Source organism: Larus michahellis, chromosome 2, assembly GCF_964199755.1.
Source record: "Larus michahellis chromosome 2, bLarMic1.1, whole genome shotgun sequence".
Taxonomy (NCBI): Eukaryota; Metazoa; Chordata; class Aves; order Charadriiformes; family Laridae; genus Larus; species Larus michahellis.
Window position 1 is genome coordinate 11,650,158 of NC_133897.1, and position 27,796 is coordinate 11,677,953.

Genomic DNA, 27,796 nt, shown 5'->3' on the forward strand with positions numbered 1-27,796 from the left:
GTATCAGATCTGCCATTATCCCCTTAGCCATTGTCTCAATATTAAAAAGCCCCTGGGTAACTGTTACAACTTGATAATTATGAATATATTCATGGGGATTTAACGTTATTAGGATCGCAATGATTCAAAGAAGCTTGGTTTCCACCTCTGCTCCTGCTTTTTTCTTTGGGGTTTTATCATGTACTATTTTGAAAAGCTCTGAATAAGCCAAGCATATTTTCTAGTTATATTTTTGCTACTGTATTTGATCTTCATATAATAAACTGAAAGCTTCAAAGATAAGTACTTGAAGGGATTAGAAAGTTTATTTAATTTGATTACAGTCTTAAGGTATTTCTAACTACCTTTACACAAGCAACTAAAGATGTATATCATACAAAGCCATAAACCAAGACGTTGTCAGCCCACTGGTGTGAAAAATAAGGCTCTTTGTCTTTCTGTTGTCCTAGGAGATGGAAGATAGGAAATGCACAAGATTCTGGGAATGTGAAAAGGGTGAGAACACTAAAAAAGCAAAATAAAATTTATCTTTGCAAAATGTTTTTAGTAAGACTTATTAGATATACTTTTAACGTACTTACACTTGTAGCGAAATCACTACCTTCTGTGTATTGAGCCATTTTATATACTTCCTAATTAGATATAACTGCTCAGAGTAATTGAACATAAATTATTTAGCTGGTGGTCTTTAGATTTTCTGGGGTTTATTAGGATGAAGAAATATCAAACACTGCTTTACATATACTCACTTCAGTCCTGGAACATCCAGAAGATTGGTCAGTCCAGTCCAGTTAATTTCCAAAAGCTGTGAAGTACAGAGAAAAGAAGGGGAAGGAAAAAGAAAAAAAAAAAGGAAAGAAAAAAGAAAAGCAACTTAGAATTCACAAAACTGAAGAAATAAACCTGATCGCTATAGATTCTGATCAGTTGAGAGTTAATAATCAGTTTCCAGGATTTTCTTAAACAGAAACCCAAAACCTCTTCCATCCTAAATAATTTTTAGCCATCGTTTTTAAAACAGTTATAAGAACAACTCTCTATCCTCTTATCTACCCTTTCACACAAACATGTAAATACATAAATACACACGTACACACCCCCAACATACATGTGTACACAGTATCTACTACATACAACCGATATCAAATAACAAAATATGGTCCTATTTTCTGGAGAAATCTTTTCATATTCACCATAGACCTGTTACTGATGAACAGTCACCAAAATGAATTTACAAAGTATAATAAGCTGATGAACAAACCCATTTGAGATCAGGAAGATAAGAGATCTAGAAGACGTAACGAATGGAAAGAATGAGGATTGGGATTAAAAAAGTGGAAGGACATCATAACAGTTTGCAAACACAAAGGAGGCTGTTTTCAATGACAAAGAGACAAATTCATTTTACCACTGATGCACTAAAGAAGCAAGGTATCAACAGGATTAAGTATTGAAGTGATAAAAATCGTCAGAAATAATTAATAGGGATAACTCATTGCTAGATCATACATACTTCCTTCACTGAAAATCTTTACAGAATATTAGACCTACAAATGCTATAAAGGTACTTACTGTGTTTCAGGGCCGCTGGCATTAACAATTAAGTTCTAATTTCCTTTTCGATCCTATAATCTTCTAATTCCAGATAACAAAACTCATTGAACTGAGTTTCCTTATCTCCCTTCTCACTGAAAACTCTCTATTAACTGCATAGAAGTTAATTGAATATAAGCAACAAGCAAATCTGAACCCACCCAACTACCACCACGCTTCCAAATACAAATAATCCAATCTAAGAACAACTGCACAAAAAGTTAAAAGGATTTTGAGATTCCCCAGTTAAGAAACTAATTGTGGTTGTTCAGCTAAATGCTGAAAAAAACTAGAAATCTCTACAAGAACATGCGTTGTATCATACGACAAACAGGTACATTAATTTTCCCTTACAAAAAAAAGCACATGCTATTCTATTATAAAGGATCTATCAGTAGTTTATTTAGTGATTTCCTTTGTGAGTACTTCGACTAAAGACAACACCTAATACATTTACTTACATAAGGAGCACTGTTAATATACTTTTATAATGGTGGCACAATATTTCAACAATGTTATCTATGAAGCACCTACGAGCCACCAACACGCCCTTGCCACAAAGGCGGCTGACGCCACCCTGGGCTGCATTAGGAGAGCCATTGCCAGCAGGCTGAGGGAGGTGATCCTTCCCCTCTGCTCAGCACTGGCGAGGCCGCACCTGGAATGCTTTGCCCAGTTCTGGGCTCCTCACTGCGTGGACATACTGGAGAGAGTCCAACAAAGGGCCTTGAGGGTGATTAAGGGACTGGAGCATCTCTCCTGTGAGGAAAGACTGAGAGAGCTGGGACTGTTTAGCCCAGAGAAGAGAAGGCTCAGGCAGATCTTATTAGTGCCTACAAATACCTGAAGGGAGGGTGCAAAGAATATGGAGCCAGGCTCTTCTCAGTGGAGCCCAGTGACAGGACCGAAGGCAGTGGGTACAAACTGAAACACAGGAGGTTCTCTCTGAACATCAGGAAACACTTTTATACTGTGACTGAGCACTGGCACAGTTTGCCCAGAGAGGCTGTAAACTCTGCTTTTGGAGATACTCAAAAGCCATCTGGACACAGTCCTGACCAACCTGCTCTAGGTGGCCCTGCCTGAGCAAGGGACCCGGGTCGGACTAATTGATTTCCAGAGGTCCCTGTCAACCTCAATTATTCTGAATCTGTGAACATATTACAACAGAACACAAACATTTGGCCCCACACAGGGAATAAGACTAGTGTCATTCCTAACACTGCCATTCAGAAGGGTGAATAAACCTACAGACTTTAATAGAATGCTTAAAATTTAGCACTTTCCCTGCTGACATCCATTCAGAAAATTGCTGCAAGGTTTTTCTTAGCCTCCTTTTACTGTATTACAATCCCGTGTCTCTGTATAGGCAGGAAAAAAAAAAGAAACAGAGCCTCCTCTAATATTGGCATCTAACTTGAACTCCAGTGGATGACTGAAAGAAGCTTTCTCTCTGCCTCCATCAGCAAAAGGAGTCCAGTGGAGATCTGCTATATTTCAACATTCAGAAACCAAGGCACCAAACCCAAAAGAATAATAGTTTTATACAGATCATTACAGTTTATCTGTTTGCTTCTTTTAAATGCAATTTTCTAAACCCTTCAGGATATTCATGTTTCCCAGACTCTAAAAGAATGAATGAAACTCAAAACAACTTTTCACTCTGTCATTACAGCATCAGACAGAAGTTAAGAGCTCTCAGAATGACAGCTTAACTTCATGGTTTAGTTCTATTCAATTCATTTTCTTACTTCAGGTTATTTTATATTGCATTGTTAAAATGCAGTAAACAATAAGTTTCTGCCAGTTGTACATATTTTATTATATTTAATTATGACTTAGCATCTGCCCTTTTCCCCTTGCCAATTACAGAGTATTTCCTTTATCCATCCATTTTATATACTGTTTTTTCCCCAGGAATTATATTCAATATCTCAACAGATACAATAATGATGAAGTTATGATAGCAGAAAAAAAAAAAATCAACATTGTTCCACTCTGACCCTTAAAAAACACTTTCCCAAAGTATCCACAATAACACAGCAGCAGGACAGAGAACTGAAATGTAAAGCTTTAGACACTTCACTGAACTACAAGTAACATGTTTCCTATAAGCTTAATTCTGTGGCTTTCAAAATAACAGGAGCTTCCTAATAAGATACTACAGAATGATGCTACTGTGAAAACCTAGGTTGATTTTTAAGAGATTTCTAAAACCATATTTTGCAAGGTTCATCAGAAAGTTAATTTTTCCTTTTGATTTACTTTTCAACACAATATCCCAAACAGACACTGAAAATAGTATGTCGGAGAAGGAAAACACATAACAGAATTTTGAACATTTTACTCAATAGCAATAATTTCTTTTTGTAGTTTAGGGCATAGAGAAACAAAAATAAAATACTTCTTGTATTAGTTACTGGTATCACTTATCTTTTAGCCTTTACATCATTGGTGAAACGCACCACTGGCTACATTGAAAATAAAAAAAAAAAAAAATTTGTCTGCTGGCAATTACATTTCACAATTAAGGTATTTTGTCTTTATAACTAGAATGTTCCAAAGACACCCTCTTACTTAGTCTTTTATTTACTTGATTCTGTGTATTAGAATTCTCTTGCAGGACAAAGTGAAACAAATTATCTTGCATCAAATACTATTTAATATAAATCTGAATTTCCAAGTTCTGTTTCCAGATGTACACAACATTGGATGTAAATGAAATAACCTTATTAAGAAAGATATTCTCCAAATGTAATAGTAGCTCTAGTGGCCAAATTGCATGAACGGGTGGAAATAAATAGCTTTCAAAAAATAAGTTCTGTGATAAAATAACTTATTTTTGGACTCTAGAAATTTTAATGACAAGTATCCTTAGCTAAAGACTGGAATACCTCTAAGATCCTAACTTTTATAAATACAAGGTAAACAGTTATGGTCTCTTTGCTCTTTTACATGATGTAAACAATGTTAGATGGCTACTCTGCAATTATTCATATCTCTGAAGTTGATATTTGTTCTCATTATAAAATAAAGGGCTTTTAAACACTCAAAAGTGTTAAGTGAACAACATGGTAGAAATTAATAATTAAAGCACATTTCGTAATAATGAAGCAGATCATATTCTTGCTGCTTGTAAGAACAGTCATTCTAAAATATGCAATAAATATTGACAGCCTTGGATTTAGTTTTCCACTTAAAGTGATACAAACCCTGGCTGAATATGCAATAAATTAGCTAAAAAATTTGTATACACCACCAACTAAATGATGAATGCAATGGTAAAATGTGAGACAATGCTACAGACATAAGCATCTTCAGAAAACTTTTCAAATTGAGTTTACTTTTCCCTTAATGTGATGTACAGCACACTTGATTTCTGCATAAGTGGGGAGTTCCCTTGACTGGGAAACTGAAAACTTTACAGCCAGGTTTTGGTTTCCATTGCACAAAATATCCCAGAACACTTTTTATCTTCTAACCAAGTGTCACATTTTAAATATAGTTTTGACATTTGCCCATCAGAGCCCCTCCAAGGACTTTCACTGAGACAGTTTCACAAAGTCGAAAATAGATGATTTATTGAAGTGACAGAGCTAACAGGTTCAGAATTGCCATTAATAAATGCACTAGCTGCAATAGCACTAATATATGATTTTAAAATGATTTTTCTTTAATTTTTGAATTGTTTATTGATTTTATTATTAATTTTTCTGATATTTTTAAGTCAAAAGAATTGGGATGAATGCTGGGAGTAAAAATCATAATCTCGGAGTAAAAATAGTGGTTTAACTAACCATACACAGGCACCTAGTTCCATTTGAGATCCATTAGGATATAGAAACAGAATAGCTGGTGTTGGAAAACATCTCAAGATGATTCAGTCTAATGCTCCTTCTCAAAGTGGAATCATCTAGTGCAGATTGCTCAGAGCCACGTCCAGTTGGGTTTTGAATATCTCCACGGATGGAGACACCACAACCTCTCTGGGTAACCTGCTCCAGTGTTCAATCACCCCTACAGTTAAAAAATAAAAAAATAATAACAATTCTTTATGTTTAAAAGGAATTTATTGTACTTCAGTTTGTGCCCATTGCCTCTTATCCTGTCACCGGAAACCATTGAGAAGAGTCTGTCTCCATTGTCTTTACTTCCACCATCAGGTATTTATATACACTGACAACATCCCCCCGAACTTTCTCTTCTCCAGACTAAACAAGCCCAGCTCTTGCAGCCTCTCCTTGTATGAGAAATGCTCCACTCTCTTACTTGTATTTGTAGCCCTCTGTTAGGCTCGCTCCAGTACGTCCATCTTGCTCTTGTACTGGGGAGCCCAGAATTGGACTCGGCACCCCAGATGTGCCTCACCAGTGCTGTGCAGAGAGGAAAAATCACCATCCTCAACCAGCTGGCAATGCTCTTCCCAACGCAGCCCAGGGTGCTGTTGGCTGCCTTTGCCATAAGGCCATATTGCTGACTTGTCTTCACCTTTTTGTCTACCAGGACACCCCAGATCTTTTTCTGCAAAGCTGCTCTCCAGCCGGTCAGTCCCCAGTCTGTCCTGGTACATGGGGCTATTCCTTCCCAGGCACAGGAATTTGCATTTCACTTTGTTGAACTTCATAAGATTCCTTTTGGTGCATTTGTCCAGCTTGTCACGGTCCCTCTGAAGAGCAGCAAAACTATCTGGTGCACCAACCACTCTTTCTAGTTTTAAGCAAGAAAACTTGCTGAGGGTGCACTCTGTCCCGCCACCCAGAACAGCCATGAAGAAGTATTGGCTCTCAAATTTACTCCAGGCCATACCACTACTGACCATCCTCTAGCTAGACTTCACGTCATTGACCACAACATATTGAGCCCAAAGAGTTCAGCCAATCAAGCTCATTGCCCACTTATCTAGTCTGTACTTCATCAGTTTACCTATGAGGATGTTGCAGAAGATGGCATCAAAAGCTTTACTTATGTCAAGATATGCAGCAGCCATTGCCCTCCCCTCATCTACTAAGCCAGCCTTCTTATCATAGAGGGCTATTGGCTTGGTTAACTGTGATTTCCTGTTCATAAACCCATCCTGACTACTCCCAGTCACTTTCTTGTCCCTTCTTCCTTACCAGCATGATTGAGATCACTGTGCCCTTGAATCACTGTGCCCTTGAATCGTGTCCCTGTGCCCTTGAATCGCCCCCAGAGGCATGCAGTCACACTTGATGTTTTCTAGACTTCCCCTGGAAGTGGTGTTGGTGCCCAAATGGAAGAGCAGCAGCAGACAATAGTCTGAAGTCCAGACAAGCTTTAACAGCTGACAACATCCTGAATCTGAGACCCAGGCAAACAGCAAACCTCACAAGACAATACATCAAGATGGCAGACGGGGGCTTCTGTCCCCTGAGGCAGGGAGTTGCTCAGTGCTGTCACTTGCTACTTCCTCCTGGTGCTTTAGTGTGCCTCAGGCTCTGCTGGCTCAGATGCTCCCAAGCCGTCCTCTGCTACACTGGTCCTGAATCTCTTCAATAGTTGCAAATCTGCAGGTGGGGTAGGAGTCATCTTCCTTGCGCCAGAAATTTTCCAGCTTTCCCCATCATGGAAGAATCCCAGTAGTAGTAGCGTAATAGTGTCTCCAGAAGGTCAGAGGTCATGTTTCAGGTGTCCCTCCCTCTACAGAGAATCACACTAGATGCATGTGTGAGGATAACTAAATTCAGCCTAAGCCATCTACTTGTTCATACACATTTGTCATATCTGAAATCAGACTGTCAGAACCTAAAGTGAAAAATACTATCGTTAGTAGTTGTACAGAGACTGTACAGAACCCAGCACAGAGACTGCTGACTTCCATCAGTCTTCAGGTGAAAGCATGAAGATACCATTGGCCCCAGTACCATTTTGTATTCAATGTCTTTTTAAAGATATCTCATTAAACACTAGTTTTGCCCACTTTCCATTAGAGTACTAGCAGGATTATTTTTAGCGAGAAAAGGCTAACCTACCTTACACAAGACTCAGTACATGCTTGAGCACATAATATGGAGGAACTGATGTGCTGTGGAATTCACATCACCACTTACTACAATGTTATTTGACTATGTATCCATCCTCTAATAAACATACTGAAAGTTTGACAAGTACATGTGAAAGTTTCCTATCCTTCTGAAAACACTGATTTTTAGAAAATGCTTTTGAGACACTTAGGTTATCAGGCTCATTTTCAAACAGACAAGAAGGCAGCTAAAATCACTTGTCCAGTTCGCTTAAGAGCCAGTGTTTACACAAAACCTCTGCCTTTCTTCCGTCAAATTTATCTTCTATTAGCATATAATGCCTCTACCAATTATAGATCAGGATGTCAGCCAAGCACTTACAAGAAATTGTGCATGAGAGATGAACACAGCCGTTAGGAAAACAGTTTTGTAATTAACATCTTCAACAAGGGAACGCACCACTGTTAACTGGATTGGGAAAGATCCTCTTCACGAAGGTGGGACGCTCAGGCATTTGCTAAGGCACATCTAGTTATGCAATGCTAGCAAGGCCAAGTGGCAGTAATACCTTCAGGAGTGGATGAGATCTTACCTAAAACTCATACAGTACACTGAACACTCCTGGGTTTGTTGTTTTTGTGGGTTTTTTTAAGGTGTTACGATTTCTTTTCTACATGAATATCAATTTAAAGCTATCAGAAATAATTTGTTGTAACATAGGTTATTTTATATCGGTATGTAAGTTTACTTGTACAGTTCTACAAAAACTATGAGCTAGGACACACGGAACATTTACATTCAAGAAAACTGACAGAAAATTTGGTGTATTTGTCTTTGAAAATTAATGGCGTAAATTATTAGTATGTTTTCAAATGTTATGTTCACCTTAACTCTGAAAAAAAGTTAAGAAATAAATAATTGGACCAGGATGAAAAGTCCAACTTAGCATGAATAACTTTGGTCTTGCACAACTTCCTCAATCCTGCAAATTAACAAATGTTTAAGTAATACAACATACAAGTAGCTTGGTAGTAGCTGATAAGACTAACCGCAACTTGTGTTTGCAGAGTATCTCACGTTCTAATAACAAGTTTTGACATTACATTATGTTACACTTTAAATATCTACGGAGGCTACCAAGGCTCTGGAAAAAGTAATTTTATCCTCTTTTGAGACAAAGAGCCCAGTTTATTACATGATTTCTTCCCTTTTTCGTAGGCAAATGAGAAGGCAAATACAGACCATAAATACCTCAAAAAAGCGGTCCCTATCCTAAAGTGTTCATAGCTGCATCCCATGTTTAACAGTTTTGCATACTGATGTTTTCAGAATAGAAATGAGAAAATATTTGCATTTCCTTTTGATTTTTTCATGCTTTGTTTAGTATATTGCATACAGAAGTTAACAAGGCAAACTCCTGTCCTGTCTCCTAAATAGACTTAACCAAATTAAATGAGTTGAGCAACATAATGGATGTTGAAATTCAGCATTGAGAAACATCTCCTACACTAAACTGAAACGTATATCATTGTGGTTTTTATATTAACTGCCACAACCCAAAACAAAGAATAACCTATGAGATACCATTAAGAACTGAAAGATTTTCATCTTATGTGACCAAAAAGCATTTCAAAATGTTGCAACACAGCCTATGAAACACGTACAGTGCTTATGGTACAATTTCACTATCAATACTTATTATTACACACTTCTCAAAAACACGGCTACCGATTCATTCTGTCATCAGTCCTTAGGCTCTGAAGCATGTAAAAAAAATAATTACAGAAAAAATTGAAAAAATAGTGCTACTAAGTGTGGCCATTTAGACAAGAAATGCAATTAGTCCCTCTATTATCAGAAACATCTATTCATCCCCTTATTGTACAGGAATAAATAGAAAGACAGAGGTCAGTTTCAGAAATGTTAAAGACAAATCCTTTTCCATTCAAAGTTGGAGGTAAGAAGTTAAAAAACACTCCTAAGGGTAAGCACTTTACAGGATTATTAGAAGAGATTTGCAAATAAATCTTAAGCCATGAAACGTTTTGGAAGAAATACAAGCCTTCAGACTCCTGGCATAAATCAAGCTTTAACTATTTGGGCTTTGAAGGTAAGCCAAGATTTGTTATGTTTGTTCACCACAGTTGCTTCCTTTCCAGTTCAACCAGAGGAGCCCAGGAGCAATGAAGCACGCTGATACCACTGCAGTAACACACGCTCTCTAATCTCAGTCTACCGATATTAGTGACAGATGCTTTTTTCTTTTCATGTTTCTTTGGTTTTGGTGTTCTCCCCACCGCCACCACCTCCCACATTCCTCTCAAAGTTTTTTCCAGTCTGCACTTTTGGCTTCCAAACTTAATCAGACTTCAGCATAAGATACACCTTTTGTAACATAAGAAAAGAAGAGTTTTCCATAAAGCAACAAGTTCAGGCAAAAAATGCTTATACCTGCAGTTCTATGGAAATAGCACTGACAGCAGACAAGCTCTCAGTAGAAAGAGAAGAAAGTAGTCAAAGGATTGCTTGATACACAAGAGGGAGCCCTTCCAGCCACAGTCCAGACAAACAACAAGGATTTTCATTCCATATTTTGGGCATTATCATGCCATGACTCGCTGGAGAGGAAAAAGGACTCACTGACTTGTGGTTCTGACAGTAAGGTAAAGCAATGCCACCACCCCATCAAACTGACGAACCCTATGGAGAAAAAGGGAGCAAGCAAAAGACTTCCAGCTGATGAATCATTTTTTGAAACACTGAATATAAAAAATTCCACACTTAAAAAAAGGCTTTGGCCTATAAGTCTCCAAAGTAGCTCAACAATATCATTTCCTTCTCTGTCACCACTTTGAGCAACGCATAATTCTCTTAGTTTAGCTAAATTCGGGGAACGCCAGCTGGTTCTCTGCAGCAGGACTAACAGGGCACTGGAAAGACTGTGTTCAGGATTTGTCACCGAGTGAAACTCTGCCAGGAGCCAGGAATGATGCGGTGCCTTTCCACAACACACTGCAACCGAGAGAGGAGATATGCCTTGCAGAGCCTGCTACCAGCCAGCGCTCTGGCCTAGATGGATGTTTCAGACACCAGTTACACTTTCCGATGAAGCAGTCAGTACGTGTGTCATGTTACTCAAAGCTCTTTCAGTTGTTCCCCTGCTCAGAACAGTGAAAACAAATTTTGTTTCCTCCCTGGAAACCAAGAAATTTGTGTCTTACCAAGGCTCTGTACTGAGAACTAATGCAACACACGCTAAAGCGTACTGGTACCAAGACACGAATTCTTGTTACTCCTGAAATTATTTTGTTACCGAAGTTGGAGAGAAGGGAAAGGAACACAAAATCTTTATGTGGGGAACCAGTGATCGTCCAACATCGTTAATAGCTAAAATTGATTAGACATCTTCATACTCCTAGGGTACAGTGACTTTGTTATTGGACCTGCTAATATTCCACTAACAAAACATGTCTACATTTAAATATGGACTTTGTCCAAAGCTCATGTTCATGGGCTGTCCTAGGCTTACTGGCTTTGGCCCTGAGCTGATGGTAGAGGTAGCCAGACTATTGCTATTCCCTTTCTTCCTTACATCTTTTATTCACAGTATTTGAGATTTTCAAGTATGCTTAAAAAAAAAAAGCCCTAAAATCCACAGACACTGGAATTGGGCTACACAACATAGTGGCAGAAGCATCAGAAAAAGTGGCAATTTTCCAAAGCTTATTCCAGAGAGAGCTTGCAAAAAACAGAAATGGAATACTTCCATATATTCTTTACATGTAAGAGATGGAGAAAGTTGGTTACGTGTAATGCTTATTAATCATCTGGAAAAGTGATGGTAAAGAGAACTGTAAAACAAAACAAAAGAATTTGATAATTGCCATGCTGCTGCTTCTATTTCAAGAGACTATGAAAAAGATCAAGAGCATCTAATGTGCAAGGTGTGTATTTTAATGTTGATAAAGCAAAATAATGCAAATGAATAAACACACATTATTCAAATTCACCATTGGGGAAATAGCCATGCAGATGTCACAGTAAACACATCAAGCTCTACTTCAATCTGTTACTACATGAATGAGTTTAATAAATCCCTGAATAAGTTAGACACAACTGAGAAAAAGTGTCAGGATGCATAAGTAGTACAGACAAGAAATTCTGGTGTTCATGTGTGTTTAAACAAACAGTAATAGAACAATATTCATAAAACTCTGAAGTTGGGGTTTTAACTAAGAGGGAAAATAAGGAATACAAGTTAGAATTGAAAGGACAAACTTATTCACCTTTTGTTAAAATGCAAAAAAACAGAATATTGTGAAGATGTGACTTACACTTCCATTTATTACGTGCAACAGAAAAAAAAACCAAACAAGTCCAGCAAGCAGTGATCCTTTCAAACTTCCTGGTAAAACTCACCACTGAAGATAATACATAAGTAGAAGCCATTTTTAAAAGCTAATCATGTAACAGTTTTTACTCTTCTGAACAGAGAAAGTAACAGCTCAGTTCATTTTTTCTACTCTGTTCAGTCACAGAATTACACTGGTTGTATGGCATGCAAGCGGGATGGACGACTGCCTCCAGTTCTACACCAAAATTCATTTCTTTTATGATATTCACAATTATTTTGTGATTTCTTCTGTGTTACATAGAAAGGGTTTTAAAAAGCATATCTATCCCTGCAGCCTATAAGAAAAGGCAGGCTAAAATTTTGTGAGCATTTTTACATGTTTGGTATTCTCCATAACATAGATGCCTTTACAAAGAGAAAAGAATGTACTGGAAGGTAGAATATACAGGGCCATTACTGAAGTTCACACCCGCACAAAAAGCAGCCTCTAAACACTGCCAACCTTGTGGCTTGGTTTGGCTGCCATAAGCATTAATAATTCTCAGAAGAGAAGCCACAAAGTATTTTAAAATCCTGATGAACAACTTCCTGCTAATCAACTTACGGAAGTGTAAGATTTCTGCAGGATGAATTTAAAGTCTGCTACAGGGTACGATGATATGATTCCATGGGACGAGTTGTGTTTCTTCTCAGAAATTTATTATAAGAAGGGGACTAACATGCCGCCCTCTGTTACTTGTGAATGTTCATGCGGAAACACAGTACAATTTGTCTGATCGTAGAGCACAGCCCATTAGCACTACAATGCTAAAGTGCTAACATCACTGTAATAATTTAATAAGTAACATTATCCAGTGTATTTCCCCAGTAATAATAATACATTCAGCCACTCAAACAAAGCCTGACTACAGATTACCACAGAAAGTGGAAATCACACTGGTTTTCATCATTGCTATAGGAAACAGAGCATATCTCTGCACAGTAACTGTGTTTAACAGTGGTTTTTCAGTGGTAACTGTCTAAAGATTTAAGTAAGACAATTGCTACAGAGATAAAAATGTATAGTTATGGGGGTAAGAGACAGAGCAGGCAAGTTCTTGAGTTAAAGGTGACCAGAAGGATCACAGCTGGTCTTACAAAATCCAGTGCACCCCGCTATTCTCCATAATGTTAAATACTTAAAACTACCATTCAAGCTGGTTCCCTCTACTTTCTACTGCTTCCTACCCTTCTACCAGTCCTGCATTTCAGTTCACGCCCTCACAGTAGTACTGACACGCTCCTGACTCCCTAGGGAGCCAGCTCAAGATGCTCAAATACACCTGAAGGACAGGAAACTAGTCACTTCTTGTGTGTTCAATATTCTGCCAGCTGACGTCCTTTGACCAGCTTCCTTCAGGAGCAGAAGTTTCAAGACCAGTATAAGAGAGACAGTAACATTGAATGGGAAGGCACAGGGAGAGAAGAATATGGTATTATGTAAGTACCAACTGTGGTGGCCCTTAAAACATTCCATAAGCCATCAAAATAAAAATTAACAAAATTTAAGTTATAGCAAATAATAAGTATACAAAGTAACAGTGCAAATCACTTTGATTTTATAAGCAACTGGACTAATTATTAACAAATATGATTATAGCAGTACCTATGCTTCAGAATTTATCCAGGTGTTCCACAAACCCCTTTAAAAGAGGTTAAAAAGTTTTGAAGCAACAATACTGACAGTCTCACTTGGTATGAAGGCATTTTTGATCAACTAAAAACAAACCAAACCAACATTCTTCTGCATTTTACACAACCACTTTGTGGGTTTTTTTTCCAGCCATTGCACTAGGGCCCATTTTTGGTGCAAGCGCTCCTTTTGAGTCTCACTTTCATCAGTATTGATAATTTTGAAAGACACATCCAACACTGAATTTTCCAAAGGTAGCCAATATTAAATGAAATTAAACCAAGATTAAATAAATCAAAACTACAGGACAGACCCAATCTGTAAAGTGAGTAGAGGGAGAGCAGTGCTCAAGTCAGCAAGTGGAGGGCAAGAGTTTGAATATAAAAATGAGAGCTTTGGAATAGTTGCCCACTTTTCCTGAAAGGCATCCTGTTTTCCAGCCATTGTTTTTTCAGAACAGTAATACTGGTATTTTCATGTGTCTTTTTTTTTTGTTTGGTTGTTTTGTTTTGTTGGGGTTTTCTTTTGTTTGCTTTGTTGCTGTTTTTTTTAAAAAGATAAAAGGGTTAGATTAAGACACACCTTCAATATTAAGTATGTTACTAAACAAGCTTTTGAAAATTAACAATTTGCAGCACATCTGTAAACCATATACACTTCTAAAATGGAACCAAAAAAATCAAAATAATTAACTATGTGATATTTTGTTCTAAAAGTAAAAAACCTACACACAAAAAGCAGAATTTACGGCAAATACGTATAATGTTAACATAATGAGAAGTAATGTGAAAAACCTTACAAATCCTGACTGTTTACACAGTGCTAACTTCTCTCTAGCATTGAAGCTCAGAGATTTAAAAGACTACTTCAAAACATCAGAATGCACATATTTTTCTTGAAATCTCTTACATATTTAGACATAATTTGTAAGCTGATGAAACTCTTAGTACCTCGTTCACAATAATAACAACAAAATAGAGTATTTAAAAAGTTTCATATAAAGTAAGAACTCTTGCAGCATCAAAAACTTCATGCATTACTCAGAAATTTGAGACTGGTAAACTCATTAAACAAGTATGTTCAGAACTATTAATTTAGGCAGCATTGCCTTATATAGTCATTAAGGCCAGCAAACAGATGATACAGAGCAAGAGGATTTGTTGCCAGTTACTTTAGACTGGAAAATATGAGAACAAAATCTAATGCTAGCTGCCAACTAATTCCTCTTCTAACAAAAATATTGAAGAAAAGCTTTCCTTGGCTGCAGCCACTTGCTCTCTAGTAAGAGAACAGAATTTGGTTATTGCTATAATAAACATTATTTTACATTTTTCTGCAGAAGTTAAAAAAAATAAACACCAAGATGACACACTCCAGTGAGGAAAGACGTCTGCTTGGAAAAAACTAATCGTTCATGTAAAACTGTCAAAATTATGGAGTAATTTGATTCAAAGATACATTTTTTGAACAATCCACTCTTAAGTTTGCTCAGACCTTGACCACTAGTTTAGTTTTTAAATGAACGGAGGGTGAAAAGTCCTTTTAATAGTTTTGAAACTGAATACTTTTGGGGAGGGGTTGACTCTTTAATCTTTGTACTCCAGGCTACTTGCCATCCTTTTTTGTCCCACTAAGTCAACCAGGCCCCTAATAAAGTGCCACGGGGGTAGGAATAAAGGCAACGTCTTTCTTTGGACTCTGGACAAAGTCTTTCACAAAGTGACACATTCAGAAAGCTACTGACCACAAACGATAGGTGTTTCATTTGATGTATTTTCAGTTTACCGTCTCAGGTGCAAGTTGTGCGAGTTAAGCACTTTGCAAATGCATGGCACTTGGAGTGGATCAGGGACAGAAAGGACTGGGCACAGGTACCGGAGCTAAAAGTGGACTGCAGAGGTATCTGGCAGCACCAGAAATTAAGGGTTCCGGCAAATGCTACCAGAGTAAAATGCCGGGAGTGGGAAACAGAGGAAGTGTCAGGAACTGCTGCAGATCTCTCCCACCCCATCCCTTGGCCAACAACGCAGCAGTGGCTGCAAGAGGTACTCCAGGAAAGCAGCCCAGACACTGCATCAGGTACCCAGTGAGCCAGGAGAATGGTGTCTGCAGAAGGAGGGCACACTGGTTTCTCTCTCGGTGAGCACAAGACAACTTAGAGAGACTACACAAACCACATTTACAACATGAAGAAAGGTCATTCCAAATCCTGTAGGAAAAAAAATTTAAAGTCTGTGTCCACACAGCTAATCCTTCTCCCTGCTCCTCAAAAATACAGTGTTTGCATTTAACTTGTTTATTCGATGGTCCCTGTGATGAGAGGGGCACTGTACTAAGTCTGGAAATTGTTTGGGAGAGCAGTAAATAGCAAAACAATATCAGAGAGTATGCTAACAATTATGCAGTGCAGATGACCATACGGCAGTGTTCCATCCTTGTCATGGCCCTGCTTAGTTTGTTTATATTAAACATGAACATTAACAGATGCCCTACACTCATACTGCTCAGCCTGAGGATAGAAATGAGGCAAACCTTCAGCAGACATCTTCTAGTGTTTAGGCTCACTTCAAAGAAATGTGTGGAAAATCCAGATTTGGTTCATCCCAATGTACTTCCCCAACACTTTCCAAATAAGAGCAATGATGTTTCATCATTGCATGAACTATTTCACTTTTACAAAAAAAGCTCACTAAATTATCCACAAAACATTTCCAAATTCTTACACGTTTTACTAAGATTTCTGTCCACATTCCCTTACCCAAGCTCAAACAGTTTCTCTAGACAGATGAAACAAGCTACGTGAACGACATGAGTGACACTAGAGGTTCTCCTGAGGCCACACATAAACACCCATCCAAACCTATCTTTTCAATAAGTTAGCAAAAAGTTATCATAGGACGTTTGTTCAAAAGAATTGCGTTACAAGAACACGTTTTCATTGAATAAGATTATAACATACCTTCTAAAGCTGTTCAAGTAAAGAATATACTCCCACCCTCCAAAACTAGATCAAATTTTTAGAGTTGCAGACTGCTGAAGAAACCAAGGTGATCAACCTGAGACTGTTTCAAAGTGCCTAAACCCATATACTTGTAATTTACAACCTGGCATAGTCTGAAACTGTTGAATCTTGACGTCGTAAGTTTGACTGCTTAATTAGAACGTATCCAAGAAACAAAAGCTTCCAATGGAAAATGTACTTCTGAGTAAGAGATGGAAACAATTAATTTCCTTAAAGAAGTCTGTGTAGCGTAAGGATTTCCACAGTGTTCACATTTTCTATTAAGCTCTATTACTGGTACTTATTAAAAGCAGTATCAAACTTCAGATTGCTAAAACTGCCTTACACACCCATATACAGCATCAAAGAATTTTCCACCAGCAAATGCGCTATATGAATTGTGTTCTCCTTGATATTCTTCTAAAATAAGATTGTTGCACGGACTTTGCAACATCTGTGAACTTTTCTTGATGCGTTTGTAGATTAAAAATGAAATTTCCTGGAAGTAGTAAAACCTAGACTAGAATCACTGTCAGGTTTTATAAGATTTAATTCAATTAAAAAGGTAGGTATTTGTTCCTCATTTTCAGACACTGAAAATTACATCTGCCATCTGTCCTCTGTTCTTCTACTGATGCTGCATCAAGTTATCAACAGAGATACTGGTACTTGTCAGCCAATCTTACCCGTGAGATTCAGGCTCCAGCTTTTGAAGTGAAATAATCATTCCAAGGTGCAACAATCCACTATCTCTAGTGCCTTATTACAGTGCAAACTTCAAAGATGTATATCTATCATTTTAACACAGAGTTAAATATTGAACTGAAATTGTATGACTATACCAGCCAGGTTCCCAGCTTTCAAAAACTGTATTAGATTCAAACTTCATGCTTACTGTATGTTTAAAAGAACATATTTAAGTTCAGCATAAAAAGACAAGACGTCCATCTAAACAAACTTCTCATGAAAATTATCTGTGTCCGGCAATTTGTGATAGGCCAGAATTCAGAAACTTTTGTGGCCTCAGAAAATTTTCCTTAACTCATTTTCTTTGAATTACTCAGATGACAAAGTTTTCTTCCTCTTCAGTGAGCTAAGAATCATTTTCTTTAATTCTCTTAATTCAAGGGAATTTAAATATATCTGCAATGACTACGAGGTTATTGAACCCTGCAAGAACACACATCATTTTGGTGCCAGACTCCGTGATACAAATTTATATTGGCTGAGCCAAAAAATCCCTACCCACTTGCATTGTCATTTAGGTAGTAAAGAACAGGGAATCCCAGGAAAGATTTCTAAAGTATATCACAGTTGAAATTAAATAAAGAAATCAGTTACTTCTACAAAAAAGGTGGTAAAACACAGTAGAATGCTGTACAAATGCTATAATACCTTGAAAGTCATTTCAGTTTGTCCATAATTATATTATTTAAAATTAAAACCTTTTTTAACTACTAAGAAGTATTTTGACTCCTATTAAGTCATAGTGAACCCTTCTAGGTAATGCTAGTTAGAATGCCCAGGATCTCACCTTCCACAAGACTCTGTAGGTTGGATACAACCTCAAGAGCCCATTTGTGTGAATGGTTCTGGAAGAGCTATACTTATTGTCAATCCTAATGGATGCGGGTCCCATCTGTTCTTAAGAGACATCAGTGACAGAGATTCAGTGTCTCCAGGCAGCCTAGTGCAGCGCTTTACTATCACTATTATTAAGGCCTTCCCTCATCCGTCTTGTTCAGCCTGAATCAATTATTTGCTAGTCTATTTGCCATGGATTTGCAGAATAGATTGTGCGTTTCTTTTCTGCAAAAGCCTTTCACGTTTTTGAAGAACATGTTCACCCCAATCTTCTCCAAAGTAAACAATTCCCATTCTTTTGGTCTGTCCTTGAGGGCCAAGTTTATTCTCATCTCCATACTTTGGACACTCTCCAACTGGTCAGCATCTTTGCTGAAGTGCTGTGCCTATAACTGAAAGCATCTTGAGGGTTACCCTCTTGTTTACACATGCCAGTTTAGCTGTATCATTTTCATACCAGCGAGACCTTGTTGGCTCACTTCTGCTTCGCTATTATTCCTGTCCAAACATGCACTTTGGCCTACCAGATATTCCAATTGAATTACGTGATACCCTCTCCCCCTCCAACTTCTGCTGTTGTCACCATCATTTTGAATTCCAATTCTATCTCACTCAGTGCTTCAACCATTCTCACAACTGGGTGATCAGTAAACATAATGGAAATTGCCCACCTGCTATCTAGGATAAAAATTTCAGTCATTGTAGTGGGTAATCTCAATACCCCCATTCTGTTTTTAATTTGTGGTAACACCAGCGTGGTTTTCAAAACAATCTTGCACAGATCTTGTGGAATTTTAACTTAGACCGTGCTCTCCTGCAGACTGTCATGAGAAACATCAACAAAAGCTTTTTTACAAACAACCTAGATGGTATCTCTTGATCTTCCCTTATCCAGAAGACATGTAAGGAAAATTTGACGGCTTTGACAAAACACACTTTATAATTCCAAAGTAACTATTATTCAACTTGGATTTTTTAAATTCATAAAATTTGTCCACTATTTTTCTGGGAAAATTCAACCAAATGGTAATGAATGCCCAAATTCTTTCCTTTTGCTGCTTCATTCTTGCTCCATCGTTTCCTGACTACTGTCATCAGCACTCTAAAAAGAGCAGAAATATAGATAAAAGAACTTACAGGTTTCCTAAGGAAAAAAAGGGATAGTGCTCCAATTAGGGGCATGTCTCCAATTAGTGGTTCCAGGATAACCCTCATAGTGCCATGGATCTGTAGAAGGGGAGGGGAAAAGAGGCAACAAAGTTGACTTTAGTTCAAGTTTGAAATAAAATTTATTCACTGGCAATGCTCACACTTCTCATTCATTAAATTGACTATGAAGAATTTTATATATATAAGCTTTACCTGTCATCAAACCCCAAAAAATTTAACACAGACACTAAATAGTTGGGCTTACAAATTCATTACAGTCATCTGTTTTGGTTTTGGATTTTTTTTGTTTGTTTGGTGGGGTTTTTTTTTTTTGTTTTTTTTTTTTTTTTTTTTTTTACACACATTTTTTGTGTGTGTATGGTTGGACTTGATGATCTCAAAGGTCCCTTTCCAACCATGAAGATTCTATGATTCTACGACTCTATGATCTACATGACACTGTGTCATGTTAGTGGTAATTTTGCTAAAAATATGAAGTAGATTATTTATACAGCTCAATGTAAACAAATGTGGTATAACCCAATATAATGGTGTCCACAGATACTAGAACAAATGGAGGTAAATGCTTACAGGTATGTCAAGACACACATACACACAAAAAAACATACTATTTTTTGTCATTAGAGAGAGATCTGTTATCAGAAAGTTAAGAACATTTCAGAAACAGTATCAGAAGGCAAGGCTACTACTAATAATTGCATCTAAACTAATAATTGCATCTAACACTGAAATATTAAATAAAACAAAATTTTAAGCTCCATGTTCCCTTTACAAACTGACACATCACATGAACATTGGCTTGATGTGAGATTATCTCCATCTTTTCCAGTAGAAAATGTTACATATTTAAAACAGTTCTACATCTGAAAGGAATTTACCCTTCCAGCTAAGTCATGTTACTGAAATTACTATGCAATATCAATATTGTACAACTGAGAAAAAAAACAGTAAGCAACAAAACTACATAATAACTGGTTCCTTCTTATAAACTATTTCGTCAGAAAAATAATGATTCAGTGATGACTCTATATCAAAATCAAAAGAAAAACATTGAATTTCACCTGTATACTTTTCACACCAGCTCGGCAGAAGTACCTCTTGATCTCCAAATCAATTTCACAGTTTCCAACAAAACTAAAACAAAAAAGAAAGCATACATTTAATTTTTAAGGACTAAATTGCAATACTCTGTTAGTTCTGTTTTGCACTGTCATGACAATATATTTTGTATCTCAGTCTATACACAAAAAATGCATGTTAAAACATTCCAACATATAACAAAGTTGATATTGTTAAAAAAATTACATCTCCTTCAAAACATCACCACTGCACTCAAAATCACTCACATAAATACGGAGGTACGTTAACATCTCCAGAAGCATACATAAGAGAAAACACGCAAGTAGCCTTACTTTTGGGAAATAACAGATACAGAATTCACACTCCATTTCAGGAAGGCCCTACATAGGTCTCATTGATAGCACATGTACCCAAATCCACTCTCATCTAATATAATCATGAGAAGCACTAGACAGAGGTGGTTATTTTGCTAAAAATCAAAGTTGTCTGGTTTTGTCAAGAGACTTACAAAACCAGTCATGTTTAGAACTTCAATAAACTGGGCATGCTGAGCTAGATGATCCACTAAGCAAGGTTTAATCCAAAAACAGTTGAGCCCTTTTCTGAGGGGAGGGAGGAGACAGGAAGCAAATTAGAAAATAATATATTAAAAACTATGCAGCTCTTCCCAGAACTGTTCTTGGTTCCCATTTTGGGGGATGCAAGGTCAAGGGCTTAAAATTCTGCAGATGTTGCCTTGTATCTCAGGGATAGATTTGTAGAAGATGGTTAAAAAAAGACTCATCTATTTGCTCACGCTACAAGGCTAAAAGATTATTTGCACACAACTTGGACTCAGATTTTAACAGCTGCTTTTCCCAAAGCTCCATGCAGGTCAAGCATGTACCAGCAGAGCTGAGCAGATCTTTTCCCAAAACTGCTGCGAGCCACATTGGGTCTGAAAGAAAACTTATTCTGAGACTTAACACAGGATTTGGGAAGAAAGCTTGAGACACTGACTTAGCAAGGGAATCAGTCAATGACTCTACAGAATGAGAGCTGAAACCAAAAACCAATGGATTGAACACCAAGCTACAATTAGGGAGAGACTGGATAGACAAGGAGACTAAGAAGATACAGGCTATAACAAAAGGACAAATGAAATTTGAAGAGCTTTCTGAACAGACTGCCCAGGTAAAGAAAATGGAAGAAGGAACTAAGTGGGAAGGAGACAAGGCAGCCTAAACAAAGCCAGGCACTGCTGGGACGGGAGGAAAATCTGTTTCCTCCACAGTTTCCTCCACAGGGCATCCTCTTCTAGATTCTGCAGCAAACCCCAGGCTTCTCCCATTAGGTTCCTCAGACCTAGCCTGTACAGTGAAAAACTGTTCAGCCATGTTCACGAATCTGATGGAATCTTATCACAGAAATGTCTGGGAAATTATGAAGAAAGTGGAGTTCTGCTCCTTCATGGGGCCATTTTAGGATCAAGTCAAGATAAAATAAATTACTCCCACAGTAAGAGCAGGAGAGCAGGACCCCTGCCTGCTCCCCCCTGACAACTGGTGGCCACAAGGTACCATCAAAAGAAAACAAAGGTGAGAGCTGCTGCATTCAGGATATCCATTATTCAAATCATTTGTGGCCTCCTGTGCTCTGTGTGTGCTGGTGCCGTCTATGGAATTTCAAGCAAATGCAAATCTTATCAATACCTTAAACAGAAATAAACAACAGTACCAAGACATTCTTGTAAGCATCCAACATTGGAATTTATTTTGGACTATACAAAAGATAACACTATGCAGAATCATTTTGGTACAATGATCAGTTTGGGGAGCTGGAAGACAACAACATGACAGGAGTCTATGTGGAAGGAAGGTGACCATTGCTTTCCCTGGAAAGAATGTAATGTGACTGTACAGTTTAAAAATAGGTATACAATTTTTAATACACAATTTAAAACCATGTAATTTCTATTTTTACACTGTCTAACTATATATAGAGATAGCGGATATATATATAAATACACATACACATATATAATTGCATAACAACATGACACAGAGAAGCAAGGTCAATTAAACCTGCAACTGAAACCTCAGTCTTGGCACTTTGTAGCATGAGAACTATTTGTGTTATGAAGACTGGGAAGTAATCTGCTTGTTTGAAAATCCATAACAACATGATGACAAATTGAAGTAAAAATAGTAACAAACTGCATTTGAGGGTAATAAGTCAACAACTTTTAACCTTATAATAAAGTTAAACATGGTCTTATCCCCTAGGATATTTGGCTGCGTTCATTAATAGTCAATGCCGCACAGAATTCCACTGTAATTTAACATACAACTTGAAGGCTCATTTAGTAATCAAATTCTATACATTCAGATCATAATATCCCAGAAATATTTATGACCCCTGTAATGTACGGATCACTGAGATAGATTACAGTTTAATGAGGACAGTCTTGTAAGAATATAACAGCAGCTGTACTGAATCAGATGAGAAGCACGGTATACTCTATGTGGTCCTTGTAGCCAGTAGAAGATACCCAGAAGGAAAATAAACAAGAAAATGAATAGGAAAGCGTATTTCCCATATTACAATGATCTGTGGTTCTGCACTTTGGACTACCTTCATTGTTTTTTAGGTTTTCATAAGGTCTTTTGACCCCACTTTTACATATGTCTTCTGCCAGTACAATGGTAGCGAGTTTCTCCATTCATGTATGCCACATGAAAAAAAAAAGTTTAAATATTTCCACATGTTCAAATCTGCAACCTAAACCCTTTCTTTTAGTGCCTCTATTTTTTGTGTCATGAGAAGGTGAAAAAATTCAATTATACGCTATTAACAAGCATTTCCTCAATCTCAGTCTTTCTTGGCTTTTTTACTGCAGTTCATATTTGATTTGACAGAGTTTATCTTGTTTTCTATTGATCCATAACCTTTAATTTTCCCCAAGTGTTTGCTATTAGTGTCATGCCCTTTAGAAAACATAATTCTTCTATTTATTAACAATTTATTTAGATTTTATCTTCATTTGCTCAAGTAGTTAAAACTTTTCCCTCGCACATCTTTGTCACCAGAAACTGAACTTTTACGTTATAATAAGAATTTTGACAACTTTTTTTAACATAAAGCTCACAGTAAGTAAAAGAAAGGTAAAGCATCTCCTTTCCAAACATGGTACTGAAATTGAATCTTTAAATACATTTTCCAATGACTGCTTTGTGGATTAGCTAGTCAAGCTGCTTACAAGAGTAAAGTTCTTAATTGGATCCTGAGCAATGCATAGGACCAGTTTCAAAAGGTTCTGAAAAAACACTCTGAAGCGATGATCATAATGCACTCAATATCCTTGCAGAAACAACAGAAACTAAACCAAAACACACTCCTTTTGCAATTAAACTTAAAAGCAAAAATCAAAAAAACTCAAGGAAGCTGCAAAAAAATACTAAAGAAGTGTTTTGGAGACACATTGAAACAACTTAAAGGTACTCACTCTATGGAAGGTCCAAACCCCAACACAAACAACTGACAGTAGTAAGGTCTAAAGGAAGTCACAGTGGTGAAACAGCAGGATAAAAGATTACTAAAAGGATTAATGTACTTAAAAAAAATATCTTTCCTTCCCTCCTTCCTGCCACACCCCCCACAGGGCTCGGCTTCATACAGCTATTCTTATGAATGCTTAGAGAGACTGTTTTCCTTCTCAAGTGTATTTAGGGAATGAAGGGTTTATAGAAAGCTCCTAACTTTAACCTTAAAAATAATTTAAAATTAGAACAAACTAATTTAACTGGAGATTAAAATCTACAGGGATAAATACTCCAAAGGGCAGACTTTTCTCCAGCAGTAAGACTGCTCTTTATAATCTTGCAAAACTGAACTAAAGTTGATTCCCTAAGAAATAGTTTAGGGTTGGTATCTGTACATAACTCTGTATCTAAACATGCCAAGAACATTTAATACAGAGACTCTTATTCTTCCTTCCCCTTACTACTGACACGATCCCAGTGATGGACACTTAGAGAACATACAATAACAACAAAAATCAAAGAGTAACACTTGACACTGGGGTGCCATCTGTCTTAAACTTGCATAAGACTTTGACACCTTCTCATTGGGAAGGGGCCCTTTTTCAAAGGCAAGTCTTAAATATGAAACGGGACTTCCTTTGATGGTGGATTTGTCTAAGCCTTAGTTGCTAGAAGTGCTGACAGTCACTCCATAGCTCTCCTGTTTCCATTTTCTTCCTGGAAGACTATGCCACCAGGAGCAGTGGGTAAATGCGCACCTAGCTGACTCAGCACTATTGCTGTTATTTAAACTACTTCAAGGAATTTATTTCAGCCTTTTGGACTGTATTCTAGTCCAGTTGTTACCACTTCTCTAAGTAGGTTGCAATGTAATGCAATGAGACACAAGGGTAAAGATTTCCTTCAGGTCTAGATAACAGGACATTGTTCCTGAAAATTTTGTACAAACCTATCATCCTTTTTACATTTATCTGTCCCAACCTGATTCATGAAGGTGAGCAGGAGAAGAAAAAAGAAACACCGAATTTACCCTCTCCTCCTGTGGGAATAATTCTGCTTTAAAGGGAAGAAGTGATCTGGGGAGACTTGGCACCTCAAATGACTCAAAAATAGCTTCTCAAAAACAATTTCTTTGCACTGTGTCCATAGCGGTCTGACAAATTTGTTTTCCTGAGGGCTTAAGTCCGAAAAGGTGAGGCTGTTCTCACAGCTTCTATCAAAAGTGGCAACAAAGGGAAAAGTAAAGGAAGTTTTTCCATTAGGGCTAACAGTATCCACCTAGTGAAACAAGCTCTCAAGAGACAATCCCTGCTGTATTTTGTCCAGCAACACCAACCCCTGATTTGGATAGCTGTCTTTTTGCTACAGAAAAAGTGATTCAATTCAATAAAGAGTGGCCCCTGCTCACAGATGTAGCCCTCACCCCCCTCTGAAACCCAGGAAAGGACGAAGCAGCGTCTTCTCTTAGCGCTCTGCATCCCAGCTTTGACAAAGCAGCAGTCTTCAACATAGCTGAGATTTAGATAAATAATTCAAAATTAAGAATAACCAAGTTCAAACTTTGGAAGTGACTCTGAAAGAGAAAAGCTGCGAGGCCCAATTACCCTTCTGGTTAATTCCAGGGAAGCAGGAAGAAACTCAGGAGGCTGCTCTTTACCGGATGGTCAGTGACTGACAGATCTGGCCTTTCCACAAGCTATAAACAGGCAGAGGTAGTCACTGTAACACATCTACGATGGTCAAATATAAAAACATTGCTGGATTCACTGACTGAACTTTCAAAAAAACCTCCGTAACTGCAGATTGTGTTGAGAAAGACTTTGGCAAACGTTGGCTAGATCTATTTATAAACCTATATAAAAGGGTCACGATGAAAGGGCAAAGAAACCTGAAACAGCAGAGCACAGTCGCTCTGGCATTATATAATATATAGATTTACTTCTGTTAGTGGTATGAGCGCAAGTATTTCAGTAGCTATCACTCTCATTCTCTTTCTCTAATACTGTGTTCATAAAAAAAATATCTACATAACAGAGAAGAGTAACAAAAGAAAAAAAACAAACATATCCCAAATTTTAGACCAGACTAAACTTCATGGCAAAGTTTTAAAACATTAGGGGAAAAAAAATAAAATCAAAGATAGTGCTTTAGCTCTAGAAAGTATTTTTTTTATTTACTAACATTACCTTAATGGTGCAGTCACACTGAGTTGATATACTGTTTCCCTCAGATAAATGCTATTTACAACATGCAGTTCCTTCCTCCATTTATACACAATTAGAACTAACTACATTTGCGTAATGGAGCAATTCTTCTCCTTTTAGGCCAACATAACTGCTAAATCAAAGCAAGCACATATTATAAAGCATGGGCACCATCGTAATACAATAATTAAGTTTACCTGATTTGAAGATCCAAAATGATCTGCCTTTTGTCCACATTTTCAGTGTATACTTTTACACCATTTATCCGCAGAGGCTGAAACAACGAAGCAAGTAAAAATTGGATCCGTGTACTGAACTATACCATATCGAACTTTTAGCTTCTAAATAAAGGTGAATATAGGCACATTCATGCCTGAAGTTAAGAATTGACTATAAGTATTATTAAAAGGTGTGAAGCAAAGCTATCAATTTAGCTCAAAATGTTATTTCAAGGGTAAAAATTACCTTGCTAGGAACTACTCAACCATAACCCTTCTGGTAATTATCCTGGGTTTAGACCAGTAGATTTCAAGATTTACCAAAGATTTAATATCAAGCTTTCCCTCTCCACCCAATAAACATCTCATTTCTCTGTACTGTTATATGTCCAACACCCCCAGACAAAGCTTTCTTTTCTGTGCAGCTAAAACATACCAAATTTAATTCACAAAAATGTAGCTGCTGTAAGTGGAATTTAGTCAGAATGGATGGAAGATAATCTATAATCCCCACAAAAAGTTGTGTTAACCACTCTGTGTTCTCTCGCTCTAAACCACTGTGCTTGCACGCTCCCTCTCTCATACAGAAACTACAAACATTCCCAAGTCTCAAACATTCATCAAGTACTAGGTGGGAGAGATGACCAATGACCTTACTTAGCACCACCGCCTGTCATGTTTTGTTCTTCCTTTCTGGAAAAAACACCATATTTCTATTTAGACCTTTTTAGTAATTTAAGTAAAATGGAAATCTCACTGCCGTCAGATTCCCACTGTCTCCAGGGCTGTGCAGCTCACAGGATGCAACTCAAATCAAGGCTGCAATTACAAAGTAAAAACAGCTGTTTCATGTTTGAGATAACTCAGTCCAGCTGCAGAAGCATACAGAGGTGCAGAAGCTAATTTAAACCCCACTCAGAATGAGTACTGCTTAAAAGGAATGCCATTCTACAGTCTGTAATACAGGTGTATATAGGGCAGCCCTGTGTAAAAGGATTTACAACTTAAAAAAAACCAACAAAAAAACCCACACAAAAGGTGCAGTAAAGTATAAGGAACTGTGATATACATGAAATAGAGTTACAAAGAGAGAAGAATAATTCCCCTCCAACGCACTCGAAACCTAACTTCAGTTTGCCTAACCCTAGGGAGGGAGGAGGGAAGACTTGAATTTTTTTTTTTAAATCTTTACTTAAAATTCCATTTACGATAAGAGGAACACAAAAGGCAACTTCATGAAAAAGCTGTTAAGCTACATCTCAACAGAAGTAGAGCTCTGGTTGATGCAGGCAAGAGTAAGTAGTGCCAAACCTATTGCAAGCAGAGGTAATTTTCTCTTAGCTTGCACTGGTTAAACAGGCTCTTCTGCATCACCTTCTGCAGGCATGACCCCTTCTTTCCTGGGACTGAACAGAAGG

The 27,796-nt window shown here is 37.5% G+C and overlaps 1 protein-coding gene across 4 annotated transcripts in view; it reads right to left on the reverse strand.

Moving 5' to 3' along the window:
- Window positions 1-27,796, reverse strand: part of ESYT2 (extended synaptotagmin 2) — an 87,637-nt gene that overhangs the window by 29,279 nt on the left and 30,562 nt on the right. For all 4 annotated transcript variants that reach the window (XM_074574149.1, XM_074574147.1, XM_074574146.1 and 1 more), the window contains exons 4-7: window positions 26,358-26,434; window positions 20,417-20,489; window positions 19,323-19,412; window positions 750-805 (exon numbers count right to left, since the gene is read on the reverse strand). In XM_074574149.1, the coding sequence (XP_074430250.1) occupies window positions 750-805; window positions 19,323-19,412; window positions 20,417-20,489; window positions 26,358-26,434 (296 nt within the window). The remainder of the gene's footprint in view (window positions 1-749; window positions 806-19,322; window positions 19,413-20,416; window positions 20,490-26,357; window positions 26,435-27,796) is intronic.